The 23,344-nt window shown below is 40.3% G+C and overlaps 2 protein-coding genes across 5 annotated transcripts; one reads left to right on the top strand and one right to left on the bottom strand.

The window, feature by feature from the left end:
- Positions 1-606: 606 nt before the first annotated feature.
- On the top strand, positions 607-11,253 carry LOC133154756 (solute carrier family 28 member 3-like). 3 transcript variants are annotated; one of them, XM_061279737.1, is made up of 17 exons: positions 607-741; positions 1,633-1,709; positions 1,976-2,067; positions 2,266-2,455; positions 2,531-2,675; positions 2,839-2,952; positions 3,853-3,930; positions 4,018-4,098; positions 4,166-4,246; positions 4,315-4,440; positions 4,612-4,739; positions 4,823-4,991; positions 5,069-5,266; positions 5,399-5,480; positions 5,551-5,649; positions 6,140-6,254; positions 6,435-11,253. In XM_061279737.1, exons 1-17 carry the CDS (start codon positions 682-684, stop codon positions 6,550-6,552), a joined length of 1,953 nt encoding a protein of 650 aa, XP_061135721.1. In that variant the 5' UTR covers positions 607-681; the 3' UTR covers positions 6,553-11,253. The 3 variants fall into 3 exon arrangements, 2 of the variants coding, with proteins under 2 accessions (XP_061135721.1, XP_061135722.1); XM_061279738.1 differs by having other exon boundaries at positions 632-741; positions 1,589-1,709; XR_009714522.1 differs by lacking the exon at positions 6,435-11,253 and having other exon boundaries at positions 5,069-5,235; positions 6,140-6,182.
- Positions 11,254-16,091: 4,838 nt separating this feature from the next.
- Positions 16,092-22,124, bottom strand: rmi1 (RMI1, RecQ mediated genome instability 1, homolog (S. cerevisiae)). Of its 2 annotated transcripts, none has more exons than XM_061277773.1 (9): positions 22,035-22,124; positions 21,223-21,410; positions 20,792-20,902; positions 20,373-20,522; positions 20,236-20,306; positions 20,024-20,147; positions 19,315-19,414; positions 19,027-19,243; positions 16,092-18,497 (listed from the first exon to the last, which is right to left on the bottom strand). In XM_061277773.1, the coding sequence occupies exons 2-9, from the start codon at positions 21,376-21,378 to the stop codon at positions 17,642-17,644; spliced, it is 1,785 nt and encodes a 594-aa protein (XP_061133757.1). In that variant the 5' UTR covers positions 21,379-21,410; positions 22,035-22,124; the 3' UTR covers positions 16,092-17,641. The 2 variants fall into 2 exon arrangements, with proteins under 2 accessions (XP_061133757.1, XP_061133756.1); XM_061277772.1 differs by having other exon boundaries at positions 16,092-18,500.
- Between the last annotated feature and the right edge of the window lie 1,220 nt (positions 22,125-23,344).

The following is a 23,344-nucleotide window of genomic DNA, read 5'->3' on the forward strand; positions in this document are numbered from 1 at the left end:
CACTGGCAGCAGTCTCGCACACACGTGTGTGTACAGTAATGTGTCATAATTCCTGCAAACAAGTCATTCATCACGTCTCTGTGCTCCATTTAGCACTAATTGCATATGGATTAGTGCAATGACTGTCTTTAAAAAAAGATTATAAAAGAGTTTTTGATGCATGGAATGACGTCAAATTTCTATTCATAATTTGTAATTTATTATTTTCAGTTTGAAATGATTTGACTGTTTTGACAAAATGAAAATAACCATCGATTATAACGGGTTTTAAGATTATTTACAGTTTCATATTTTTCATTATTTTTCTCATATTTCATAGTTTTAATATTTTAACCTATTTGCAGTGCTTTTCTTTTCTTTTTCTTTTTGATGAGTAATGAAATGACAAGTATTCAGAAATATTTCAAGTCAAATTGGAATACATATTTCTTGACCACATCATTTTATAAGATTGTCTCATCAATTATAGTATGCCTTGAACAAGATATTGTGACCTCATTTGTTCAGTTTGACGTTAGAGAGAAATGATGTGATGCTGCCCTCTTGTGGTTGGTGCCTCAGGAGTTGGCATGACCATGACCCGAAGCGATTCAGTCGGAAAAGGGTGGAGCAGCATGTGCATGGAGAAAGGTGCGTGTCCATACTCTTTTGCTGCTAGTGTGTTCAAAGTAGAGCACCAATATGATGGAGATGATTGGCAGGCACAAAAGCAGAAAACACATCAGAGCCTTTGGGGCCCAGGTAGGAACATAGTTACACTTTACACACAAAAATGTAGTGTCTCCAAAATCAACAGCTTTTGTCTGGAATGCAGATCACTCTTTTTCACCCTTTATTTACTTTTATTCCTCATGTTCCTCAAAAACTAATATGTAATGTTAGCATATTTATCTTATGGAAAAATATGACAATGCAATACTACTTTAATACTAATATGTCATGTTAGCATATATGCCTTATGGGAAAATATGACAATGCAGTACAACTTTATTTATGTAGCAGCTGTAGCTGTAACAAAGCGCTTTATATATAACAGATATATAACGATGGCACAACCACTGGAAATAGTACATTGAAAATCGAATTGATATTCAGTATTGATATAAAAATACCGTAAAACAACAAAGTCAGTCAAAAGCCAAACAATAAAATGGTCCTTCAAACGAGTACAAATATAAAAAGTTTTATTTTTTTGGTCAATTATTTTTTTGTAGTTTTTTACTTTAAGCTGTTTGACTTATATCTACTTTTTCTTTAAGCTGTTTGACTTATATCTACTTTTTTTCCTCGAAAATCATAAATGTATTGAACATTTCTTGCTAATAACTTTCCCACCTGAATATCTCAGCCCTAAAAACCCCAAACCTTATCAACAAAATGTGACTTTTGCCTTCAAACTTTCACTCCCAAATGTACAACTTTTAATGGAGTCGGCTTGATGACAGTTAAACTTTCACTCATTGTACTACCCGGAACCTTGTGTAAACAGGTTTAAAAAACTTCATTCTCCTCAGGCTGTGTGTGTGTGTGCGTGCGTGCGTGTGTGTGTGGGTGCGTGTGCGTGCGTGTGTGTGTGCACGCGCGCAAGCGTGTTTGTATGTGTGCACGCGCGCATTTGTGCGCGTGCGGCAGGAAGGAGCATACGTCAACATGGACTCCGCCATGGATGAAGATGATGAAAAAAAGTCGAACCGACACAATTCCACTTTGTGGGTCTTTTAAACACGTATCACACTCACACCACTTTATTAGGTACACCATGATAATAACATACAAGAGCAACGTCACAAATTCAACCTTTATGAATGAAACGGGAAATAGATTGATTACATTGATTTTGACTCTCCTCAGTAAAGGTATAAAACATTTTTTATTTGATCTTATAGAGGTTTACCTAATATTGCTACCTTGAATTCCTTTCCTACTTTATCTTCTATTCTATATTATTCTTTTGTTTTGTTTTGTTTTGCTGCAGCTTGCTGAAGCAGAAAGTAGCTGCACTGAAACACTTATGCGTCCAACACCGAGACACACTAGTTCTTCTTCTGAAGCTGCTGATTGCGGCAGGTGAGTAGTCTCTGTTGAAATATAATTCAAGATCCTGAAAAAATGGTGACTCTCTTTTAGAAGTAAGTCATTTGAGATGCAGAGCAGGGCATCTTACCAATCCGACTGATCCGGGCCCTAGGACAGAATGCCCATCTGTGTTAAGATGTTGGGGTGGCCCAGATAAGAAAGCAGGTATGAACTGGCCGTGTGTTCCAGGCTGGGCTGCCGTGGTGATTGCGGCCTGCGTGCTGGATTTCCATCGGGCCATTGGGTTGCTGGTTATCTCCTTACTGGTTCTCTTCTTCCTCATCTGGGATTGGACGATGGCACGCTACGGTGATCGGATATGGGAAGGCCTACTTCCTGTCCGGGACCTGGCCAGCAAACAGTGGATTCGACTCAGATGGTGAAAGTGATGAAAATGATCACAATGATCAGTGTATGGTCCAGTTGTTTGATTTTGGATTTCTCCTCCATGTAGGCTGATATGTGCCTGTGCGCTGGTGGGCCTTGTGTGCTGGTTGGTACTGGACACAGCCAAACGAGGAGAAAGACAACTGGTGTCTTTTTTTGGTTTGCTGCTCCTCATCTTTTTCACGATGCTCTTCTCCAAGCATCCTTTTTGTGTATGTCACGCACACACACTGGCTTCCTTTAAAATGGTCTTGGACCAATGCTCAGAACAAACGCAAATCTGATGGAAAGCTCACTTTCCAAAATCACGTCTGCAAAATGAAATTGAGTTAGTACACTCTAAGTCTGAAGTTCATCATTATGTGTATGGTTTAGTGGTCTTGGCAACCGTTGTTCTGTGGACTCGGGCTGCAGTTTATCTGTGGGCTTTTCGTTCTGAGGACATCCTTTGGTTTAAAAACACTGAAATGGCTCGGCTACTATATTGAGGTATGCATTGTACACACACCCATGAAATTTAGCTGATAAAATTAAGTAAAAATAAAGTGAATAAAATACACACAAAAACTTTTTTGTCACTTGTTTCAACCAATTATGAATTTAAATAAATTTGAATAAAGATGGGCAAACATATGTGCTTTTAACGGCCTGATTCAATTTTGTGAATACACAGATGAGCCTGGTCATTTGTAGAGGAAGTAAAAGAAGGTTAGAATAATAAATAACCCCCAAAAATAATCAGCATTTCAAATTTATTATGTACAGTTACTTTAACTATATTTAATTCATCAATTATATGATAAAATAGATAACAAATTAAATGAACGTAAACAAAAAAATGTTTTTACTTCATATTGTTAATTTTGTTTACAAAGTATTTAATAAAATAAATTAATAGTAGATAATAAAATGTGTATGAATACATTTTAATTGATCACTTTAAGGGAGGACAACAGCTACTGTAAAATGATTTGCAACAAAAATGACAGTCGCAAACAGTTGGCCTTCAAGGACCACATAAGTAGCCTACCTGCGAGTTTGCCAGTGATGGGACATTGTGATTTCCTAGGTATGTGATTATTTGAAAATGTATACGCTTTGATATACATTGTCGCATACTGATATTTACCCGACCTTCTGAATCCATCCGGATAATTATCATGGGACATAATTGGCGTCTTCATAAAGATGACTATCCATCCATCCATTTTTGGAACCACTCATCATAATATTTATCAAAATTCATAATAATTATAATAAAATATTATTAAAGGTCGATAGAGGACACTTGTGTGCCTCAAACTGTGAAATATAAAAGACAAAATCAATGTGCAGGTCGGTGTGATTTTGCCACCCTGATGAATGTGTGACAAAATGTTCTCTTTGCAGGTCTTCATAGCCTACACGGATGTTGGCTCTCGTTTTCTCTTTGGGGACAATTACGAGGACCACTTCTTCATCTTCAAGGTAGTAGGTGCATTGTGACATTTAGTCAGAGAATGTGCTGAAAGTATTGATGTTGTTGCTGTTTCTTTTTAAATGCTTTTGCTACAGGTGATGCCCGTCTTGATTTTCATGAGTTCCTTCATCTCTATTCTCTACCACTTGGGCTTCATGCAGTGGCTGATTTACAAGGTGAGAAAGCAGCGAATTGCAAAGCACAGGACGCGACAACACCCGAGGTTGTGCTTCCTGTCAACAGATGGGCTTCATAATGCAGGTTACCATGGGAACGTCTTCGGTCGAATCGATGGCAGCGGCGGCGAATATCTTCTTGGGGCAGGTGTGTCGCCATGACGACAAAAAATACACCGAAACCAAAAACCTCATCACGTCAAATCAATGTTTCAGATAGAAACCCCCCTTTTGATCCGACCCTACATCAGTGGGCTCACACTGTCCGAGATCCACGCCTTGATGACGGGAGGCTTTGCCAGCATTGCCGGGTCTCTCTTGGCTGTCTTCATCTCCTTCGGGGTGAGGAACAGGATGGAATGCACACAAAGGGGTGGGGGCACTAACAACCTGCCGTAGGTCATATGAGTGGACTTGAACCGTACTGTAGTAAACACTCGCTTGATGGCTCATTGTAGAATCAATGAGCCGTGGATAAAGATGATTTATTTAGTATTTCCTTGTTTCTGCAAGGTGGAAGCGTCTCACTTGATGACTGCGTCGTTGATGTCTGCTCCCGCCTCGCTGACCGTCTCGAAACTTTTCTGGCCAGAAACAGAGACGCCCAGCACAAAATCGAGCCCCGACGTCAAAGTCAAACAGTGAAGAAGAAAAAAAAGATTTCAAGGGGAATAAAGACCGTGCAAACCAAGGGCTGATTTGAAATGTTGACTGATTCCTTCAGGGAAAGCACCAACATTCTGGAGGCCGCATCACAAGGGGCCATGTTTGCAGTGAGCCTGGTGGCCAACGTGGTGGTCAACCTCTTGTCCTTCACAGCGCTGTTGGCTTTCTTAGATGGCGTCGTCTCCTGGCTGGGGGCCATGTTTGACTACCCGCAGCTCAGCTTCTCGGTAAAGTACGCGCACAAAATGAATTCAAACAACTTTCTGTGCAAAGACAAATCAAGTCAAATGATGCCTTTTCCCAGCTGATGTTTTCGTACATCCTCATGCCCCTGGCGTTCATGATGGGAGTTTCCTGGGAGGACAGCTTTGTAGTCGCTGAGCTGGTGGGACTTAAGACCTTCCTCAACGAAATTGTGGCTTACCAGAAGCTATCGCTGCTGATAAAGACGCGCAAGGCTGGCGGACCGGAGTACGTCAACAACGTAAAACAATACATTTCTGTAAGGTTGGCTTTTTTTGCTCTTTTTTTGCTCTTTGTATCCTGTAAGCCTAACTGATGACTAAACACCAAAACCAACATAAGCCAAATGTATTGATTATATAACAAAACTGGATGGATTGCCCTTTGACAGGTCCACTCCAAAACAATCGCCACGTACGCCCTGTGCAGCTTTTCCAACTTTGCCTCTCTCGGCATGTCGATCGCAGCACTGAGTGAGTGGCGCAACCGCAAATCACTCATCTCTTCCCCAAAACAATGACTATATTGTTATTATTAATGCAGTATCAATGGCTCCGGAGAGACGGAGCGACATTTCCTCTTGTGGCGTCCGATCCCTGATTGCAGGCTGCGTTTCCTGTTTCATGACGGCCTGTGTTGCAGGTGATTACCCACGCTTCATTCATAGTTCACCCTTTATTGACAATTTAGACCATTTATGATCCCGCACATCCCGATGTTGCCTTCTTGTTAAGTAGGGGAACAAAAAATGTCCCGTTGGGTACGCGTCATCACTTCCTACAGTCGAATTTGAATCATCCTATTTGGAACACGTTTGCATGAATATTCACACGCATATGTCATATTAATATGACTAGACGGAAGATGTGAATAAATCTGGGCTCCATTTGTCCCTTCACTTAGTGTCTGTTCTTTGAATTAATTAGTTATTATTACTTATGATGAGTTATTGTGTCCGCTTTTGGGAACATAACAACCCACCATTGCAGTGAATGCACCGCGTTATAATGAAATCAAACAGAGTAATGAAAATGATGAAGATGAGAAAACATTTCAAATTAAAAATGTGTGTGTGTTTGTGTGTGTGTGTGTGCGCGCGCGTGCGTGTGTGTGCGCGTGCGTGTGTGTATAGGCACGCTGTACATTCCCAAACTGGAGTGCCCAAACTACCTTAGCATCACATTGAACAGCACCAACGTGACGGTAGCCACAGAGCTGCTCACCTGCTGCACACAACTTTACAACAGGTATGAAATAAGTCTGTAGTACTCTTTAGAAAAGACACAGTCGAAAGCAGTATACAATAAATAGATGAACACACTCATGCAGCAGCTGCTGTCAGCCTTAGCTCACGCCCAGACACTCACACACGGACATGTCAATACCTCCAAAAAACTATATGATGTGTGTGTCTGTTTGATTGCCAGCGTGACGGTGCATGAGCCGTGGAACTTCACCTTGAAAGAGTTCACCGAGAGTAGTTTGCAAGCGTGCTGCGCGCTCACGCCCTCCTCGTCACACTTCAACTGTAGCTGGCTGCTTTGACGCACCACATGTTGATCATGTTTACTTTGATCGGCTGATTTCAGTACTATGATGCCAGGAGGGATAGATTTGTTTTCTTTTGTTTTAATGAGCTCTTGTCCCGAGGAATTGACATAGGCCTGGTAGTGAATCTTGTTTTACACAGTGTCATGTAACTAGGATTTTAGAGAAAGAAGCTCTAAGACACAAAGCAAGAAAACCTAACTCATCCATTGTAGCCTGGCGGTCCTGCAAGGAAGATCCTCCCATCTGCGGTCCCTTCTCAAGTTTTCCCATTTTCCTCAATTTGGGTTTTTGGAGTTTTTCCTTGCTCTCCTGGGGTTCAAAATCAGAGGATATAGCTAATATTATTGTTAATATTCGTCACTTGTGGGCATGTGAGACCTTTTTTCAATTATAAAAAAAATCTGACTTGACTCTGACATGACAGACCAAAGATAATTGCTCTTTATTTTCATCTATGTCAGTGGATTTATATTTAATGTTGCATTTCGAAATGTTTTACGAGAATTGACAACTTGTAATTCTTGTTCTGTTTGAATGATTTATTGTTTATTTAAACGAGATCTGCTCTTCTATGATAAAAACAACGTCTATGACACACTAAAGACAAATATTCCTTGTTTTTATACAGTATATAATTTTTTCATTGTTCAGGTTTTGATTTTTTTTTAATGCTTAGATTAGCACACCCGCGGCCCCCGAGGGGACTAAGCGGTTCAGAAAATGGAAGGATGGATGGATAGATTAGCACCATTGGCAAGCATTGTAAGGTCCGGTTAGTTGTATTTTTGTCCTAATCTTGAAACCGATATCGTATTCATTTGCACTTGCTTTTGACGATCTCAAATGAGTTTGGATTTTATACGTATTTATAAGCATCTGCATTCACTCACACAAAGCACTGCCATTTGGGGTTGCAGGTTTCACTAGGACGTGTAGTTGTAATGTAGTATACGGCCACTGGGTGTCGCTAATGTCCTTTTAAAGAGTACCACAATGACCCAAGGGCCTGTAAGGGCTCATCTCTCTCCATTAAGCCACGGAGGAATTGAGACAAGAGCCAGACGAAAAGATGGTACTGTGTCACACATATTTCAGACTGTCCCTGAAGGCAACACCAACTTCTATAGATTCTGGATACACTAGGACTAGGTGATTGGACATGGAAGAGCTGAATAGATATTGTGGTAGAGAGATGGATGTTTGGATAGATGGATGGATGGGAACATTCATTGAGTGGTCAAATGGGTCAATGACAAATTGCAGGGACAGTCTACATCAATGAACATTTCTGTAGATCCACCAGGATTAACCAAGGGGTTAATCAGAGATGACTTGCCATAGTTCAGATGGATATTTAAAAACGGACTGCCCTAAAGTGTATACTATAATAAATCAATGCAATCACACTGAACAAATATCAACATTTAGTTTGTAAAAGATCCGTGCTTCAACCAGTATCTGGCCCAGCAGGGAAGGCCGGCCTCGCTGGCGCTGACCTCTCACCACTGTGTCTGATTATGGGAGAGCGAGCAGAGGAGACATTACAGACATTTATACATAAACACCAGCAAATGCAACTCTTCTGTGCCTCGTTAATTGTAATTCCCAGAAACAATGTGGCTTCTCTTCCCCACACACGTACACATTTTCCTTTCTCGGAACACGCGTGCGTTTAGCGCCATGTGCCCCTCTTCCTGTGTTTTATCCCCTGCTGAGAGCGGGGCACGTGCGCCCGCACATACGCACACGCGCACACACAATTCAAATTCTGTGGAGGCAAGGCAGGTGGTCAGCCATTGTATCCACGCTGGGATCAGAGCAGCAGAGCATGATTCCCATTTATATTGAAACCAGCCACTTAACCCCCAATAGGCTTTAAAAGCGACCAAATGCATCCTAAGAACACCGTGGTAAACATCCTTTGCACTCACGCACACACTTGCAGACATTTGAGAGGGGCAAGTTTGCCCAATATTGTAGGATTCTTATTTCCCTTTTGCTACTTCAAGTTTTAAAGCTCTTCATGTTCTACTCCACGTGAAGCGATTGTACAGCAAAGTGACTTTCTTTTCTTTTTCTTTTCTTTTTAGACTGCAGCTGCACTCACAATAATTCACTCTCTTTTAGAAATGACATTCAGGGGGAAAGCAACACGCAATTTTGCCAAAGTCACGTGGTTGTGTGTTATTAAGATCATAATAAATCATCTTAATTTCACGAAATTGTAATCCAGCCAGCCGTTATCTGAAACGCTTACTACAAAAAACACACAATATTATCAGTATAAAGTAACATTATAGGAAGAACAAAATTTCACAAGAATAAAGCGGTAATTTCACAAGGAAAGAACTCTCAATTTTATAAGAACAAACTTGTAGTATGAGATCCGCATATGAGAATGAAAAGCATAATCTTACCAAAATTAATTTGAATGCCCTTCCTGAGTAATGTATCTTAATTGTTCAGCCTGACACTATATGTCACTGGCCTAAAAAGACAGAGATAAAGTATTTGTTGTAAATAATACGTTGTTGACCAACTAACTGGACTATTATCGGGGTTTTTTTTATCATGGATTTCTTATGGTGCCCAAGACTGGTCCACACGATCCCTTTTTAATTTCTAAATGGATCGATGAAGTCTGTGACCGATTTCTTGCAAAAGCGTCTCCAGTTGCTAAAAAAGACAAATCTCCATGGCGACCTATGCAGCAGAGCGCAGGTGGAGGGCCCTTGAAGGTGCATTAGGACCTTCGCCATAGACAACTTGCATTAGCTAGCTTTGTTTCAGCCATAACCACTAAGAGCCTCGCTAGAGAAGCATCCTCAAGTCGTCGTCGTATTCTGCGAGGGAGGCGTACATGACTTAGACCATTGTAATTGATATATATTTACCAGGCCTGAGAAGTAATGAGAAGCATTAGGGAAGTGCTTCTCAATTATTTTCTGTTCCGCCATCCCTACGAACAAGAAAACATTTTGTTCTCCCCGCTCCTCTCTCTCACGACTATAAACAGTATAATTTGTCTACTAAGAAATTGTACGCCGCTGCTTAAACTTGCATCCTCAGTATAGAAAACAGAAGACAGAAATCTAGATGAACTTACAAAGAGTACTTTCTTTTTTTTTTAAGTCAGTAACAGAAAATATTCAAAGTGCATCAATTTGTCTGAAATTAAGAATTTAACCGTGATTGTCACTGCCACCTACTGTTGTGTATGCACAATTATTCTCAACTAGTGCAGCAAAATCCATTTTTAGAACAGGTTTTCATTTTGTGCCCTAGGTTAGTATTGCATTCCACATGATATTGTTTTCTTTCATTTTAACGTCTTGCTTTGACTTATTTTTGCTTTCCCTACCAGGCTCCTTCCTGAATTTGAATTGTCTCAAATTAGGTAGCGGATGACACCTTGATAGGCTGTTTGCTCGTCGCAAAGACAATCGTGATGGAAAAACAGATACCTGCTGGTGGGCTATTACTTTTAGCGTCAAATGTTGCTTTTATGCCCCCCTGGAATAACATAATGAAACGAAATCTAATATTTATTTGTTTTAATCTATTATTAGAGTTGTTCAGACTCCTACATCTGAAACATGAGAATGCAAAGCTTTGGTGTTGTATCCCAACAAGCAGGTAGAGTGTGATGTTGCATTCTAATAGAACCTCAATATCAAGACTCCACAACGATAACAGACAGCCGTCGTGGCTTTCGTCAATGTGACTGCGCATTCATAAAAAAATTGTATAAAGAAAAAAATAAATGAAAGAAGCCTGGACAAATATAATGGTAGCTCACATGTGCAACCAAGGTGTGTGCCCTAATTAGCTTCACGGGGGTCTTAAAACCTCAAACTGTCAGTCAGCGTATATCAAGATTTGTCTCAGGGAAGGAGAAAAGAAATGATAGACAAGCATGTTGAAAGATGGTGCCGTAAGACCATCTTCAAGCAGCTTGATGGACAAGACAAATGACACATCGAAGAGATGAGAAAAATGAATTGGAACAAAAGAGCCCAGCACAAACTTTAAAGGAACTAAAGATGAACTTCATTCCCAAGAGAGCGACCAAGGAGGACAGCGATGTTGAAAACAAATGATTGTTTCATTATAACTGCAATAGAAAAAAAAGCTGGGGAAAAAAAAGCAAATAAGATGTCAATCAGGGAGAAATAAATGCAGATAAGCAAGGTCCCCTTGAAAAAATCCACAGAAAAAAAGGAAAATTGTAAATAGCAAACCACAAATAGACGGGTCGAGGGGTTCACTTTCTTCAATCATCTGTTGATGCACTAATATTTCTTTTCTGATATTCTATATTAGTTTGGTCCAATCTTGAGTTTCACAAGGTTCCATGGTAATAAAATATCCTGTGCTGCAGCCTCGAGACCCACAAGGCCACATACCCAGGTGTCCGCATAATATGCCCACACAGGTTAGTAGTTGTCTTTGTGTGTTTTGGACTTAAGAGTAGTGTAGATGCTTTTCATTTTCTTTTTATTATTATTTGGGTCTGTCCTTGCGTCCTATTGCGGATGTTTTGAAGTGGTTATGAGCCCATTTTTTTTTTTCATAACTGCCATTTTTATTTTTCCAAACTCGGGAGTGTTCTACTGTGTGCTGTCTGTGGGTTGTTGACGATGTCCGTAACAATTCTGTGGTCAACTGCTGTTTATTTATCTCGATCTTTGTATTTGTGGCCCTATTTTACTTCTTCTAAGTTGTGTGTCCAATGCAGATATGATTGTGGAAATTAAAGCTGAAATGTCAATTTCTTGTCTCATGTTCTTCCTTTGTTGTCAAATCCAATTGTTTTTAGTCTATTAATTCTAATAAAAATCAAAGCAAAACCAAACCAAAAAAATTGCAAAGCTCGATTGTAAAAGGCCTCTTGAGATGTTTGGAAGTAACAACCATATTGAAGTCCCATATGATGAAAAAGGGGACAAGTGATGAAAAAGCAGACACTTGAGAGTGGAGTGCAAATGATGATGGTGGTTGCGTTACCATGCTGCCATAGTATCATTTTTTTCTAAATACAACTTCAATTGTTTCCTTGCGCATCAACACGAATGTGTCGGCCAACAAAGGGCGCTTCAATGCAGGTCTATCATTTGTCGTGTTGCACTTACATGTTTGGAGTTTGCGCAAACCCCCATTCACAACAATTACCTGTTATTGTTTCCTTAAGCCGCATACATTGGAAGCCATATGGAAGGAACACTTCATTCCCTTCTTTGCCTTTTCATGCCTCCTTGTCCCAAAGGCTTCCAGCATGCACGTGTGACCTTTCCTTTCATATCGTATCCGGGCTCATCAAGCGTGAAACATTAAGTCACGCACACACACATACACACTCGGGCAGAGATAAAAAGGTGAGGCCCACAAACAAGATGATGGGCTTGGTCTCAAATGTGACCGCAGAAAAGTCCGATCAACTGCGGTAATCTCCCGGATGAATAAAACATGGCGGACTTTGACAGGAAATCATTTTTTGCGTGTTTATATTCTAGTCAACCTTTAAATTGTATTGTATTTTGTACGATTGAGATTTGTGGAATGTGTCACACTGGGAGTTAAGAATTTGTTTCTTAAATACTGTAGAAGTGAGAGTTCTTGTGAGCATTTGTTGGGCAAACAAAAAGGTTACGTTTTTTTTCTGCCACGTTGCATGTTGGCCATCTTTGCGGTCATACTGACGATCATTTTTCAAAGTTTGCTAACCAATTTAAATCTTTTTTTTTGTAGTTTAATCAGAACAGCTACTGTTTTAAGAGTACAAAACTTAGGAAAGGGCTATCAAGATGACAAAATATATCACCTTTTTACCAACTTGACCATATGTGTGGAATATGTTTTGCCTTATAGGTTAATGTAATTTGATAAAAAGAAGAACGTTGTCCACATGCCACTGAAAAGAAGCAGACTTTTTGTCCACCTTCTGATTTCTTTTCTAGTACTTAGTAGTAAGTAAGGGCAGGAAACAAGAGACGGTGAAGTTGGAGAGGTGTAAGAAAGAAAAGCACTCTGCAGAGCTTGTCAAATTACCTTCCTTAATGAACAGCTTGTCGGGCAGCCGAAGAAGAGAGAAGAGAGAAGGGGAAAAAAAGGACAAGTGGGGGAGCAAGCTATTCTCTGCCTTGTCATAAAAATCACTCATCGGTCTCGTTACATGCTCTCCCTTGCGCTCGTCTCTTTCAACGACTGTTTGGCTGCTTCGGAGCGCTTGTATTCAAATGGTAGTAATGACTTGGCGGTATATGAACATTGCATTGTGCACTTGTCAATCGCTTGTCTGTATTCTTTCAAAGTTGCCCTGTGGAGCCACAATGGGCTTTTCCATTAAGCCTTATTAATGATAACTCACCTGAGTCTTTGCTGAAAGGTCACAGACAGGATTAATTGTCTCTTTTTCATTGTGGAATAAAAAAAGATTTTTTTACAAATCCTTATGGCTTTTATACGGGGACCACACGGACAAGGGAAAATAGTGACAAGGAAAACATTAAGGCATTGGTCAGCAACTCACTTGCTTGTTTTTCTTTTCTGTCTCCCTGTTGCAACACACCCGATTCGAACGATCAGGATTGTTATCCAGTTTCTGCAGACCTTGCTAATTATCTGACCATTTGAGACAGAAAAATATAGGACACCTCGAGGACGGGAGTTGCCTACCCATGCCCCCCGGTAAAGTTGAAATTAAAAATGATTAGTCTGACATGATATTAAAGTAAGTAGGACTTTTTCCATGTTAAGCATTTTGAATATTTTTTCCAGACATTAAAATTGTATGCTTAATAAGATATTTCCCCAGCTTTTCTGTTTGGAAAATATATTTTTTATAATTATTCTTGCAATATTATGACTGTATTTACATAGAATCTTATAAATAAAAGCTTCCCCCTAGCCAAACCCAAAATATTAAGAACACTGATACAGTGAAAATCAATCAAATGCTGTCTTCACAATTCATGACCACATAGGTCTCAGTCTACACATATTCAGCAGTTAGTGTATCTTCAAACATGTACATATACTGTATTTAAAAACAGAAAAGCATCTATTAAATTATTTTAGAGGTGATTTGAATGGTGTTCAAATACTACTTACCCACCCACCCCCCCCCCCCCTTCGTCATGAATTTCTGATAAAAAAGTGCTTTTTTTATTCTTGGAAATTGCAGTTTTAATTTTCTTATGGAAAATAAATGAATTTTGTTCATGAATATTTCATCTTAATTCTTGCAATGTGGTGATCTTTTAAAAAATACATATGGATGAAAATGACAAAATAGTGTTTCTGAATACTGTATTTACATTTTTCTCTGACAGCTTCCCCCCCCCTCTATTGTGTTTACTGCGACTGACCTTTTTTTGTCATAGTACGTATTACGACTCGATTCTCATAAGACAGCTAATGCCTTTTCTCAGAATGTTCTAACTTACATAACTGTTGGACAATTCAAACTTAATTGTTGGACCATTATGACAACTTTCAGACCATAATGACTTGTTCTCTTAAAAAATTGACTTCATTTTTCTTAGACTTTGAATGTGTTAGCATCATTGTTTAACTACATTTTTTTTTAATCACCATTTTTGGATGTTTCACCAAAGAAAAAGTATGATAACGTCAATTCTCCGTAGTTCTGCTAGTGCTGTCACAATCAAGACGTAAGATAACTATTAGTACTTTATTTTTGATAGAAAAAAATAATAGCGCTAGTAGCGGAAACTCAAAAGCAAACTCCATTAAAAGCCAAAAAGGGTTCTTAGTTCATTCTTTTCTCAAAGCACACACAGAAAAATAATCTCCTCCATCCAGATGAGACAAACAAAAAGGCAAACTTTTATATAGTTTAAGTTCAATTTCCTCATATTTTTCCTTTTCCTTTTAATGACTCATGTCCTCAAGCCTCTGGAACATTTGGATGCGGGCCCCTAAAAGAGAGCTTGAGCCATCAGAAAGGATTTTTCATTACTAAATGTAATAGGGCAAAGAAAATTACAGCTGCTCGAGCATAGATTTTTTTTTTCTTTCCCCCAGGATTGTTCCTGTGCTTTTTACCTTGATGATGGAAGCAGTACTGTGCAGCTGCATTGGGGCCATTAGGAGAAATTAGCACAGTACTCTCTTCCCATATGTGCTCCATCTTCTCCCCTACCCCCTCAAGCATCTCTGCTCCATGCTATTTGCAATCGGGAAAGATTCATTCGAACTAAACAGAGGAACGGGCTTGTATTTTATCTCCGGTTCGACACACGAGTGGGCAGCCGACGTAATCACGCAAATAATATCGTAAATGGAAAGCTATTAGGGACAGACGAGCGCTTCCGTCCAAGCCTCTCCAGAAATATGTGGTGCATGCGGTGTACGTTTTGAAAGAAACTGTCCATTAGTTACATTGTTCAATAAGGTCTCACCATTTTAGAGTATTCAGGCATTACTGAGCAGTTGTCTAGGATTCTTTTTAGAGTGTAATTTCAAAAGTACAATGTATAAACTAGGAAAGAAATTGGCAGAAAATATACAATATAGAAATGGTTAATATAACACACTTCATAAAAGGTTCCTAAACACCATGTGAAAAGGAACCTCTGGGGTCTGTGATCAGCTGATGAAAAGAAAAATGACCAATTGGTTTGACTTTTGTATATTTGTCGTCTTTTATAAATGATCCAATGCGGTAAGACGAATGGCAGTAGAATTGATCTAAACTACTGCTATCATAAAACCTTAATTATCTATACAGGCAAAAAAAAAATCCTTCCTAAAATTTTAATTCTACCAACTGATCAGAATCCTGTTCCAAATGGTGGGAGAGCATAAAACAGATTGTAAAGAGAATTTTTGAGTCGACTTATGATTCCAACTACTGTCATAAAATGACAGCTTTTTGCCATGTACACTTTGTTCATAAATTCAACTTTATTTTCATAAAGGTTTTCCCCCCTTATTACAGAAAAATGAGCAGTTTTCCATGTAATATTTGAACTCTATTCTCATTAACTAACATACAACGTACAAAATCTACTGAAATTTGAAGAAAAAATTAACAAAAATCACTGAGTTTAACAAAAACTACTAAAGTATTTGTATCATATTTCTACTTTATTCTCATATAATTACAACTTTCTTCTCTTCCTGTTTTGACTTCATTAATTAAAATTGTAAATAAAAACAATAAAAGCAAAATAGGCTTTTCCAGGTCATTTTTGATGACTATGCTTAAGGACAGTATTTTTAAATCTTTTATTTTTTTTTCTAAGACATTTTGTATGTCACCGCCAAGACAAAGACAAAGACAAAACACAACCATACATCATGCAGACATCTCTGAAATGCCGCCACCTTGCCGTCCCTGACTCCTCGTTTCTTTAGCAAAGTGATACGATGCCTCCTGGGTTGCATGTGTCGCCCCTCAGGACCCCCCCCCCCCCCCATCCCATCCTTTCCAGACTCATTAGCACAAAACAGGCCATCAACATGCATGGTCGGGTCTGTATTTAGATGCTCAACCTGATTAGCCCCTAATGAAGGAAGACTAGCGACATGAATGGAAGTGCACACAGTAGTATAGGAAAAGGAGTACACTCCATGTACTGTTCATCATATTCAAGACACACTTCATTTGATATGCATGCACAATGTAAATGAGATCCAAGGTGTTGGTTCTACTACTTACTGGGAAAAAAAAAAGAGGCAAAATATTGGAAACAGCAAACAAAAGAATAATGACAGAGCTGATCAAGGAATACCTGTGACGCTGTCAAGAAAACTGAGTATTTATAATATTTCTGAATTTGTGTTTTGTCTCAAGACAACAACTTTATTCTATTAAAGCTGTCTTGTAAAGACTTTCTTTTTCCCATTATGCACAAAATGTGCCCTTTTTTCACATTGTGACAAGATTTTCCATCCGTGTACAGCATAACACACGCAAAATGTTATGTTAAATTTGCTATTTCAATACATAATTTGATTTCTTAATTTGTTCTATTAAACAGCTAATTTATTGGTTAGATTTGTGAATTCCAATTACAAGCATTTTGAATATATCTCATGTATTGGATGATTCTCATTGCGTACCAAAAGAGTAAACTGTACCTTCAATGCTTGTTCATTGTTCCACAAAATACTATTAATATTTTTTCCACTATCCAATCCCATTAAAAAACTTGTCGCATACTTAAGTTGAATTCATTAAATATTGGGGCGTGATCAGTTTGTGGAAAAACAGCAACAAGCTCCTGTGCGATGGCCGATAAGAAACAAATGATTATTACGATTTAGCCTCCTTTCATTTCAAGCATTTGCTTTCAGTGGCGCATGTCCCGAAAGGCAGCATTTAATCAAACTTAGAAAGCGTTTGTCTTATCTTGAGGGCTCGTCGTTTATTAGATAAAAAGGCCAATTTACACAACAGCAACCACCTTTCAAACAATCGTGTTCCGTTAACATTAACAAAGTGTCGGCAACAGTTTGCGTCGTACATACAAACTCATTAGGATAAAAATAAATAGGAGCTCTGCAATGATGAGAAATAACGAAAAATCATGAACTTTTCCTCATTTTCCTTTCCTCTTAGTTGCTCGCCCGGGGTGACTTAAATGAAGACCTGCGCTGCTCTTGGATATTCAATTATTTCACCAGCCAGACGTAATGGATGTAATGAATGAATGGAAAGCCGGCAATTCATTACCGCAATTTGAATATAAACTCGGGTCCTCTGCCGCACTCTTCTCATTACAGTTAAAAAAAAAATAGGCCTTAAAATTCACCATTTTAACGTTTAAGACGTTTTAATGCACAAAGCCTAATGAGCGACATTGCATGGGGGAAATAGTTGTGTGAATAAATGAATGAAATCTGCCTCTAATGACAGCATGTTATATTTGCGTGCAGCAGATGGGCTGCATTGCGACATGGATTCACACATTGTCTCTTCCAGCTCGGAAGCAGAAGGGCAGCTTGAGCGCAGTCATTTCCCAAATAGGGGGGGAACAAAACACACCTAAGTCTCATTAAACGAACTCTGCTCATGTTCAACGTCCATGTTCTCATTACCGGCCTGCTCGCAATCTCATTTCCTGTCTCGCACCCTCCGCTCCAGCTCACGGCAGACCCCCTCGGTGACAGGCTCGGCCTGGGTCACCACCGCTCCCCCGCTCCCGCCGCCCACTTCCACGGTCATGAGACAGCACATATCGACCAGCTCCTCCTGACAACGCTTCATGCCGGCATCCAGCTGGGACCTTCGGGCCGGGTCGTGCTTCATCGCCCCTTTCTCTGCCACCGTGAAACCCAGAAGGTCCGTTAGGACCCGATCGGAGAGCTCCGCGTCCAGATAGCCGCTCCCGTCAGAGAGTGTGGCACGGATTCGCCACAGGCCGGCACTGGCGCTTAATTTGCCCAGGAGGGTTACGATGAAGGCTTTGATTTTTATGCAGGTGGGTATGGAGATTCCGTCGAGCAGACAGAGGTACGTAAATGGGGGCGAGTTTAGGGTGATGTCACCTGGTGGGTATGTTTTTACTCCTGCAGTGGTTGAGGTGTGACTCCCACCATGAAGTACTTTCTTCTTCCTAACTATTTCATTCCCAGATAAAAGGCTGGACTCTTCAACTTGTGTTCTCTCTCCATGGGAGTCAACACCTGCAGGTAAATAGTCTATAACCTCCATGACGTCACCCCCGTCCTGTTCTGTGGGAGGTTCACACAGAGAAGCCGAGGCTCCCTGAAACATTGCTGCATCCAAATCATCCATGGTGAGGTCGACAAAATCATCGTCTGGAAAGTGGTCGTCGAAGACATCGTTCTCCGCCGGGCCTTGCCGGAAATACAAGGGTTCGATGAGGTCGGACTCCTCTTGGTCGTTACCACGGCGACCACTTGGGAATGAATTTACTCTGTTCACATTGGAGTGCAGATTTGCTTCACTACTAGGAGACAAGATCATAAAAAAAATTAAGAAAATGATTTATACTGCGTGACTGATTACCTTATTTCCATTTCATTCATTTTAATTTATCTTTAAATGTTGACAGCACTGTATTTACATTAGACACAACGCACATCCCCTCAGGTGTCAATGTTAGGCATGCAGCCACAACAACAAAAAGTAAATAAAGGTGAGAGCAGCAATGAAGACCATTTTTCTTTGCAATTTTTCGAAAATATCATTTGACCAAAATTAAAAAACACACCAAGGCAAATAAACAGAAGTCTGTGTTCACTTGACATAAAATATTATTCCAAGTATGATGGTTCCAATCAACCAGCAGTCTATTATAATGCATTTATAAAACCGCATTTCCTTTGTTCAGAAGTCAGCCGTTTCTTGCTTTGCTCAAATTCGAGCGCAATAACTGGTGACAAGCAAGCTTAAATCTAAAATGTCATGGCGATTATGACCGAGCTGAGGAGTTTTTGTGAATGTCAAGAATTCACAGTGATACAACCACCCACCTGCTGGATGAGGCACTCCTGACGTTGGAGCTTCTAGAGGAGGAAGTGGCAAACGGGCTGAGTGTCTGATAGCCGCTGTCTTGAGCAGGATTGACCGGAAGCCTTTCCACCACCACCATCTCCTCTTGCTGCTGCTCCGCGTCCTGATCCTCCAGACTTGCCAGCAGCTCTAGGTCATCTAGCTCTAGGTTCTGCATTGCCTGGTTTCTGGCATCATCTTAAGACGTTTTGGTTGCGTGAGTGACTTTGGTGGCATATCATCGAGTTGAAACCATCGCGGTTCTCTACCTTGGTGTGATGGTGGAGCTTCTCCCCTGTCTTCGTCTTCCTGCTGCTGCTGCTGCTGCTGTTCTTCTGGTAGTCCCAGCACCCGACATAGAACCTGTCCCTGTCAGAACAGTGCACGTATCACTTAGCTTTAGGTTGTAAACGTACGCAATCTCCATATTGCAACAGCAAACGTTTAAAATAACACAACCACATCCAGGATTGGGAGGGTTATTTTAAAAATGTAATCCAATGCTGTTAGTAATGTAAATACAGTACCATAATAATAATAATAATAATAATAATAAAGTAACTTGATTACTACTCCAATACCAAATATGTTTAAAAAAAAAAAAGGGCATACAGATAGACAGACAGATAGATATTACGGCTGTCATCTCTCACCCAGCATTAAAAATCAAATCCTGCAAAATGAGCCACATTTGTAACTGATGTGCCTTACATGCTGCCTGTTTTTTCCCCAAAATTGTAACAAAATAGTTAAATGTGTGTGTGGAGGATTCCAAATACATAATGCTGGTACATATAATCTATTACTATCTCCAGCACCCTTTTTATTCCCAAGACTGACCTGGCCACCCTTGTCCAACAGTGAAAGGTTAAACATACCACAGCTCTTCTGCTGGATCTAACTAATATCTTAATACTAAAATAACACTACTCCATTTGATCAGTTGCTAAAATAAAAACGACTTAAACAAAAACCAACCTGGCTGTTACTTGCGGTCAATTCTTCCACTTCTCCGCCCAGGACCTTCACGTTGCCCGGGCCCAACAAAATCATCCCGAGTCTGCAGATCATCTGCCCTTGTAGCTGCAGCTTCACACCAGGCCTGGAGATTGAAAATACTAACTATCGCTTGTGTTTCTTTCCTGTCTTACGTGACACTAGTTGACATACAAATGTGTGCGGTCCTTCACCTAAGGGCAGTGCTCAGGGCAGGTATTGGCTGATACTCCATGGCCTGCAGGCTTTGGATCCCATCTGTCACCTGCAATAAAGATGATGATCGTCATAATAAATCTATTTAAAACCAAGTCATAAATGGCCCACTAACCTGCAGCAGGAGCATACGAGTGGGTCTGGCCTCCCACGGTCTCTGAGTGTTCTGTGTAACAGCCGACACATTGTCATTGGTGCAGTTCATGCCCTTCCATTGCTGCAGCTGACCGTATGCGGGCTGACTGATATCCAGTAATGAGTCGACCTACAACAGAGAGGAATAGTTGCTGCACAGCATACTGTCTTCTCCATGCTGCTTTTATTTTTGCATGCTGAGTGATACAATATTGCCCTCAAACACAGTGACATCTAAGACAACCCACCTGTGACCAAACAGATGCTACATACAAAAATATAGTTACAAGACTCCTCACTGATCAAAAACTATATTTCTTCAGGCAAAAATTGAAATTTTAACTGATGTCACTTCATCTTGGCCTGATAAAATTATAGGTACTGTAGGATAGTTTATACCTGTACACAGAAGATGCCGCTGAGCTGAGTCTTGTGGGCTTGAGCAAGTCCCTCTGGGAGAACTGGGTAGTCCAAGTCCTTCAGGTCAGTCAAGAGCCACTGGTCAAATGCCTAATGTAATCAGAAATGATGTTGTTGTTGGTTGTTGTTTTTTTTTTTTAATTGCAGGATGGTTAAATAAAAGCAGAACTCCAAGTACAGTGATGTAATTTCTGCTATAAAACTCCAGTAGTGGCATTTGAGTATGAGGAGCGCTGCACATAATGCGTCTAGGTCTCAAAGGAGCACCAGTGATTGCTGTTTAGTGCTAATTGTTATATGATGGATGATTTTTGTTGTTTGTCGTGCTTTCTCTGACCATTCTATCAACTATTTCAATAAGTAAAAAAGGTATTGGTTTTTAACTGTCAATACAGTATGTTCCTACCTACCTGTTGGTTAATTTGCTGCTGCGAAAGCCTACCCACACCTCCTGCCTCTTCTTGTAGCCACTGCACACAGGCCTCGAGCCAAGCGAAAGGTACCTGGACATGACGGGAGGACTGCAACCAGGCTTGGGTCACCTGGACCACAGCCTGAGGAGCCATTCTCTGTCTTCTACCTTCACTGACTGGCCACACTGTTGAATAAATCATCATTAGGTATATTTATTGCAGTTCTTCTTGTTGATGATGGACTCTTGTTGTTGATGAGGGATTGTTATTTTTATAGTCTTGCTACTTTGATAACATCTTAAGTAACGTTTACGTGACATAAACAAGGCGGCAAGTGCCTAGTGGTTACAGTGCATGTCTCAAAATTCAGAATGTTGGTGTTTGAATCTCCTCAAGTTTCAATGGGTTTTTTTTGTGCTTGCGTGGATTTTCTGCGGGTAGATTCCAAAACGTGCACGCTAGCGCAAGACTAATTGAATACTAAACTGTCCATTGGTGTGAAGGTGGATAGAGCTTGCATGTCAATAATGTGCATTGCGGTTGACTGACAAACTGTTCAGTGTATAACACCGCTCCACCCAATATTATTATTTAAATAGTCTTTATTATTATTTAAGTGACATTCTTGACCTCTCACGCCACCCGTATGAGGACTGCGGGTGGATGTGACATACACAGAGAAGCTTTCAGATGGCGCCAGAAATTGTCAAAAGACATCACACGCGTATACACTGTACAATCAGTATACTTGAAACAGATGTATTCGACGTTTCAACTCGTCGGCCACACCTCAAGGTAAACCTACATACCTCGGTACCAGCGTACAGAAAAGGCGCCAGCGCTACGAACTTTGCAAATAAAACGACTTCCGGGAGACGAGGGCGTGAAAATCTGTGATTGACCGCAAGAAGAGCCAATGAAAGGTTCGTTTGAAGGAGCGTTCCTCCTTCGCTTCGCCAATCAGCTCGCGCGGTGAGCTACGCACTTTCTTTTCCGTGGCGAAGGGAGGCGGAGCGACAGCGAGGATATTCACCGCACGTTTGGGTTCGTACGCTCTCAATTTGTTCGTTTTAGTGACACATTTTGAGCAGAATATACCAAGGACCGTTTATACGCCGTTATAAACCTGGTTATTGTGAAAAGAGTGAGTCCCTAGCGTCGTGTTAATGAAACAAGTTGATAAGACTCGCGCCACTCCTGTTCAACTGATTTAACAAGATGGCGAAATTAGCTTTGGGACGCTAACGGCTACCGTGATAGCATTTGAATTAAATTCCATAGTAGGCTACCCAATATTTATCGAAGCAGACCACCCGGTTATTACCGTACAGACGCGCTCTCCTGATCACAGAGAAATTAATATGCCGATAAAAACCGACGTATCATTAATGTAATTTAAAAGTGGCGTTGTCGACAAAGCGCGTAGCTAACGTACGCTTATCCGAGCTAACCACTTTGCGAGCGTATCCTGGTTGTGTCTGTCACGAACTCTCGTCAGCTAAAGCTTGCTGTCTAGTAAGCGACGCTGTTTCGTTCACGTTTGTTTCTTTGCATCCGAATTGATTCTTAACACCTAACTTATTTGTGTTATTTGCTTTAAATGTGTCAACGGTCAAATCGACGTGTTAGTCAACAGTTTGTGTCCGCAAACCATCGATTACATTTATCTCGTTTGCTGATGACAACTGACCAATTGGACTAGCATCATTTAGTGCATACCTCCCTAAATAAATTTGCTCAGATAATCAAATTTGACTACATCCGTTCTAGCTGTCAAACGTATATTTTTAGATTGTGTTTGATAAACAGAACTAGCACACAAAATGTACGAAAATGATCAAACACAAGAGAATCTAAAGGAATAAATTTTGATTGGTGGAGTAAAGCTGAGATTTAAACGGAATAATAGGGCTGAACAATTTTGGAAAATCTAATTTTGATTTTTGCACTAAACCTTTCCAGGCACTGAGTATCTGTATTCAATTAGGCCTACTGACTGAAATTAACCTTTTTCTTCCCCCCAAAAGTGCAGCCTTTGCAATTTGAAAATGTTTCTACTAGATTGAGTTGTCGATTGGAATTTGATGAATTGTTCAGCCCCAATTACCTATCACTAATT

Source organism: Syngnathus typhle, linkage group LG5 (assembly GCF_033458585.1).
Source record: "Syngnathus typhle isolate RoL2023-S1 ecotype Sweden linkage group LG5, RoL_Styp_1.0, whole genome shotgun sequence".
Taxonomy (NCBI): domain Eukaryota; kingdom Metazoa; phylum Chordata; class Actinopteri; order Syngnathiformes; family Syngnathidae; genus Syngnathus; species Syngnathus typhle.

Excerpts from the sequence above, each read along its gene's own strand:
- LOC133154756 (XM_061279737.1), top strand. The coding sequence starts at position 682 with ATGATGGAGATGATTGGCAGGCACAAAAGCAGAAAACACATCAGAGCC. Across the intron at positions 2,068-2,265 it reads GAAGCTGCTGATTGCGGCAG|GCTGGGCTGCCGTGGTGATT; the intron begins GTGAGTAGTCTC and ends CGTGTGTTCCAG. Across the intron at positions 6,255-6,434 it reads TGCACACAACTTTACAACAG|CGTGACGGTGCATGAGCCGT; the intron begins GTATGAAATAAG and ends TTTGATTGCCAG.
- rmi1 (XM_061277772.1), bottom strand. The coding sequence starts at position 21,378 with ATGGCTCCTCAGGCTGTGGTCCAGGTGACCCAAGCCTGGTTGCAGTCC. Across the intron at positions 20,307-20,372 it reads CTCGTATGCTCCTGCTGCAG|GTGACAGATGGGATCCAAAG; the intron begins GTTAGTGGGCCA and ends TCTTTATTGCAG. Across the intron at positions 19,244-19,314 it reads AGCTCCACCATCACACCAAG|ATGATGCCAGAAACCAGGCA; the intron begins GTAGAGAACCGC and ends AAACGTCTTAAG.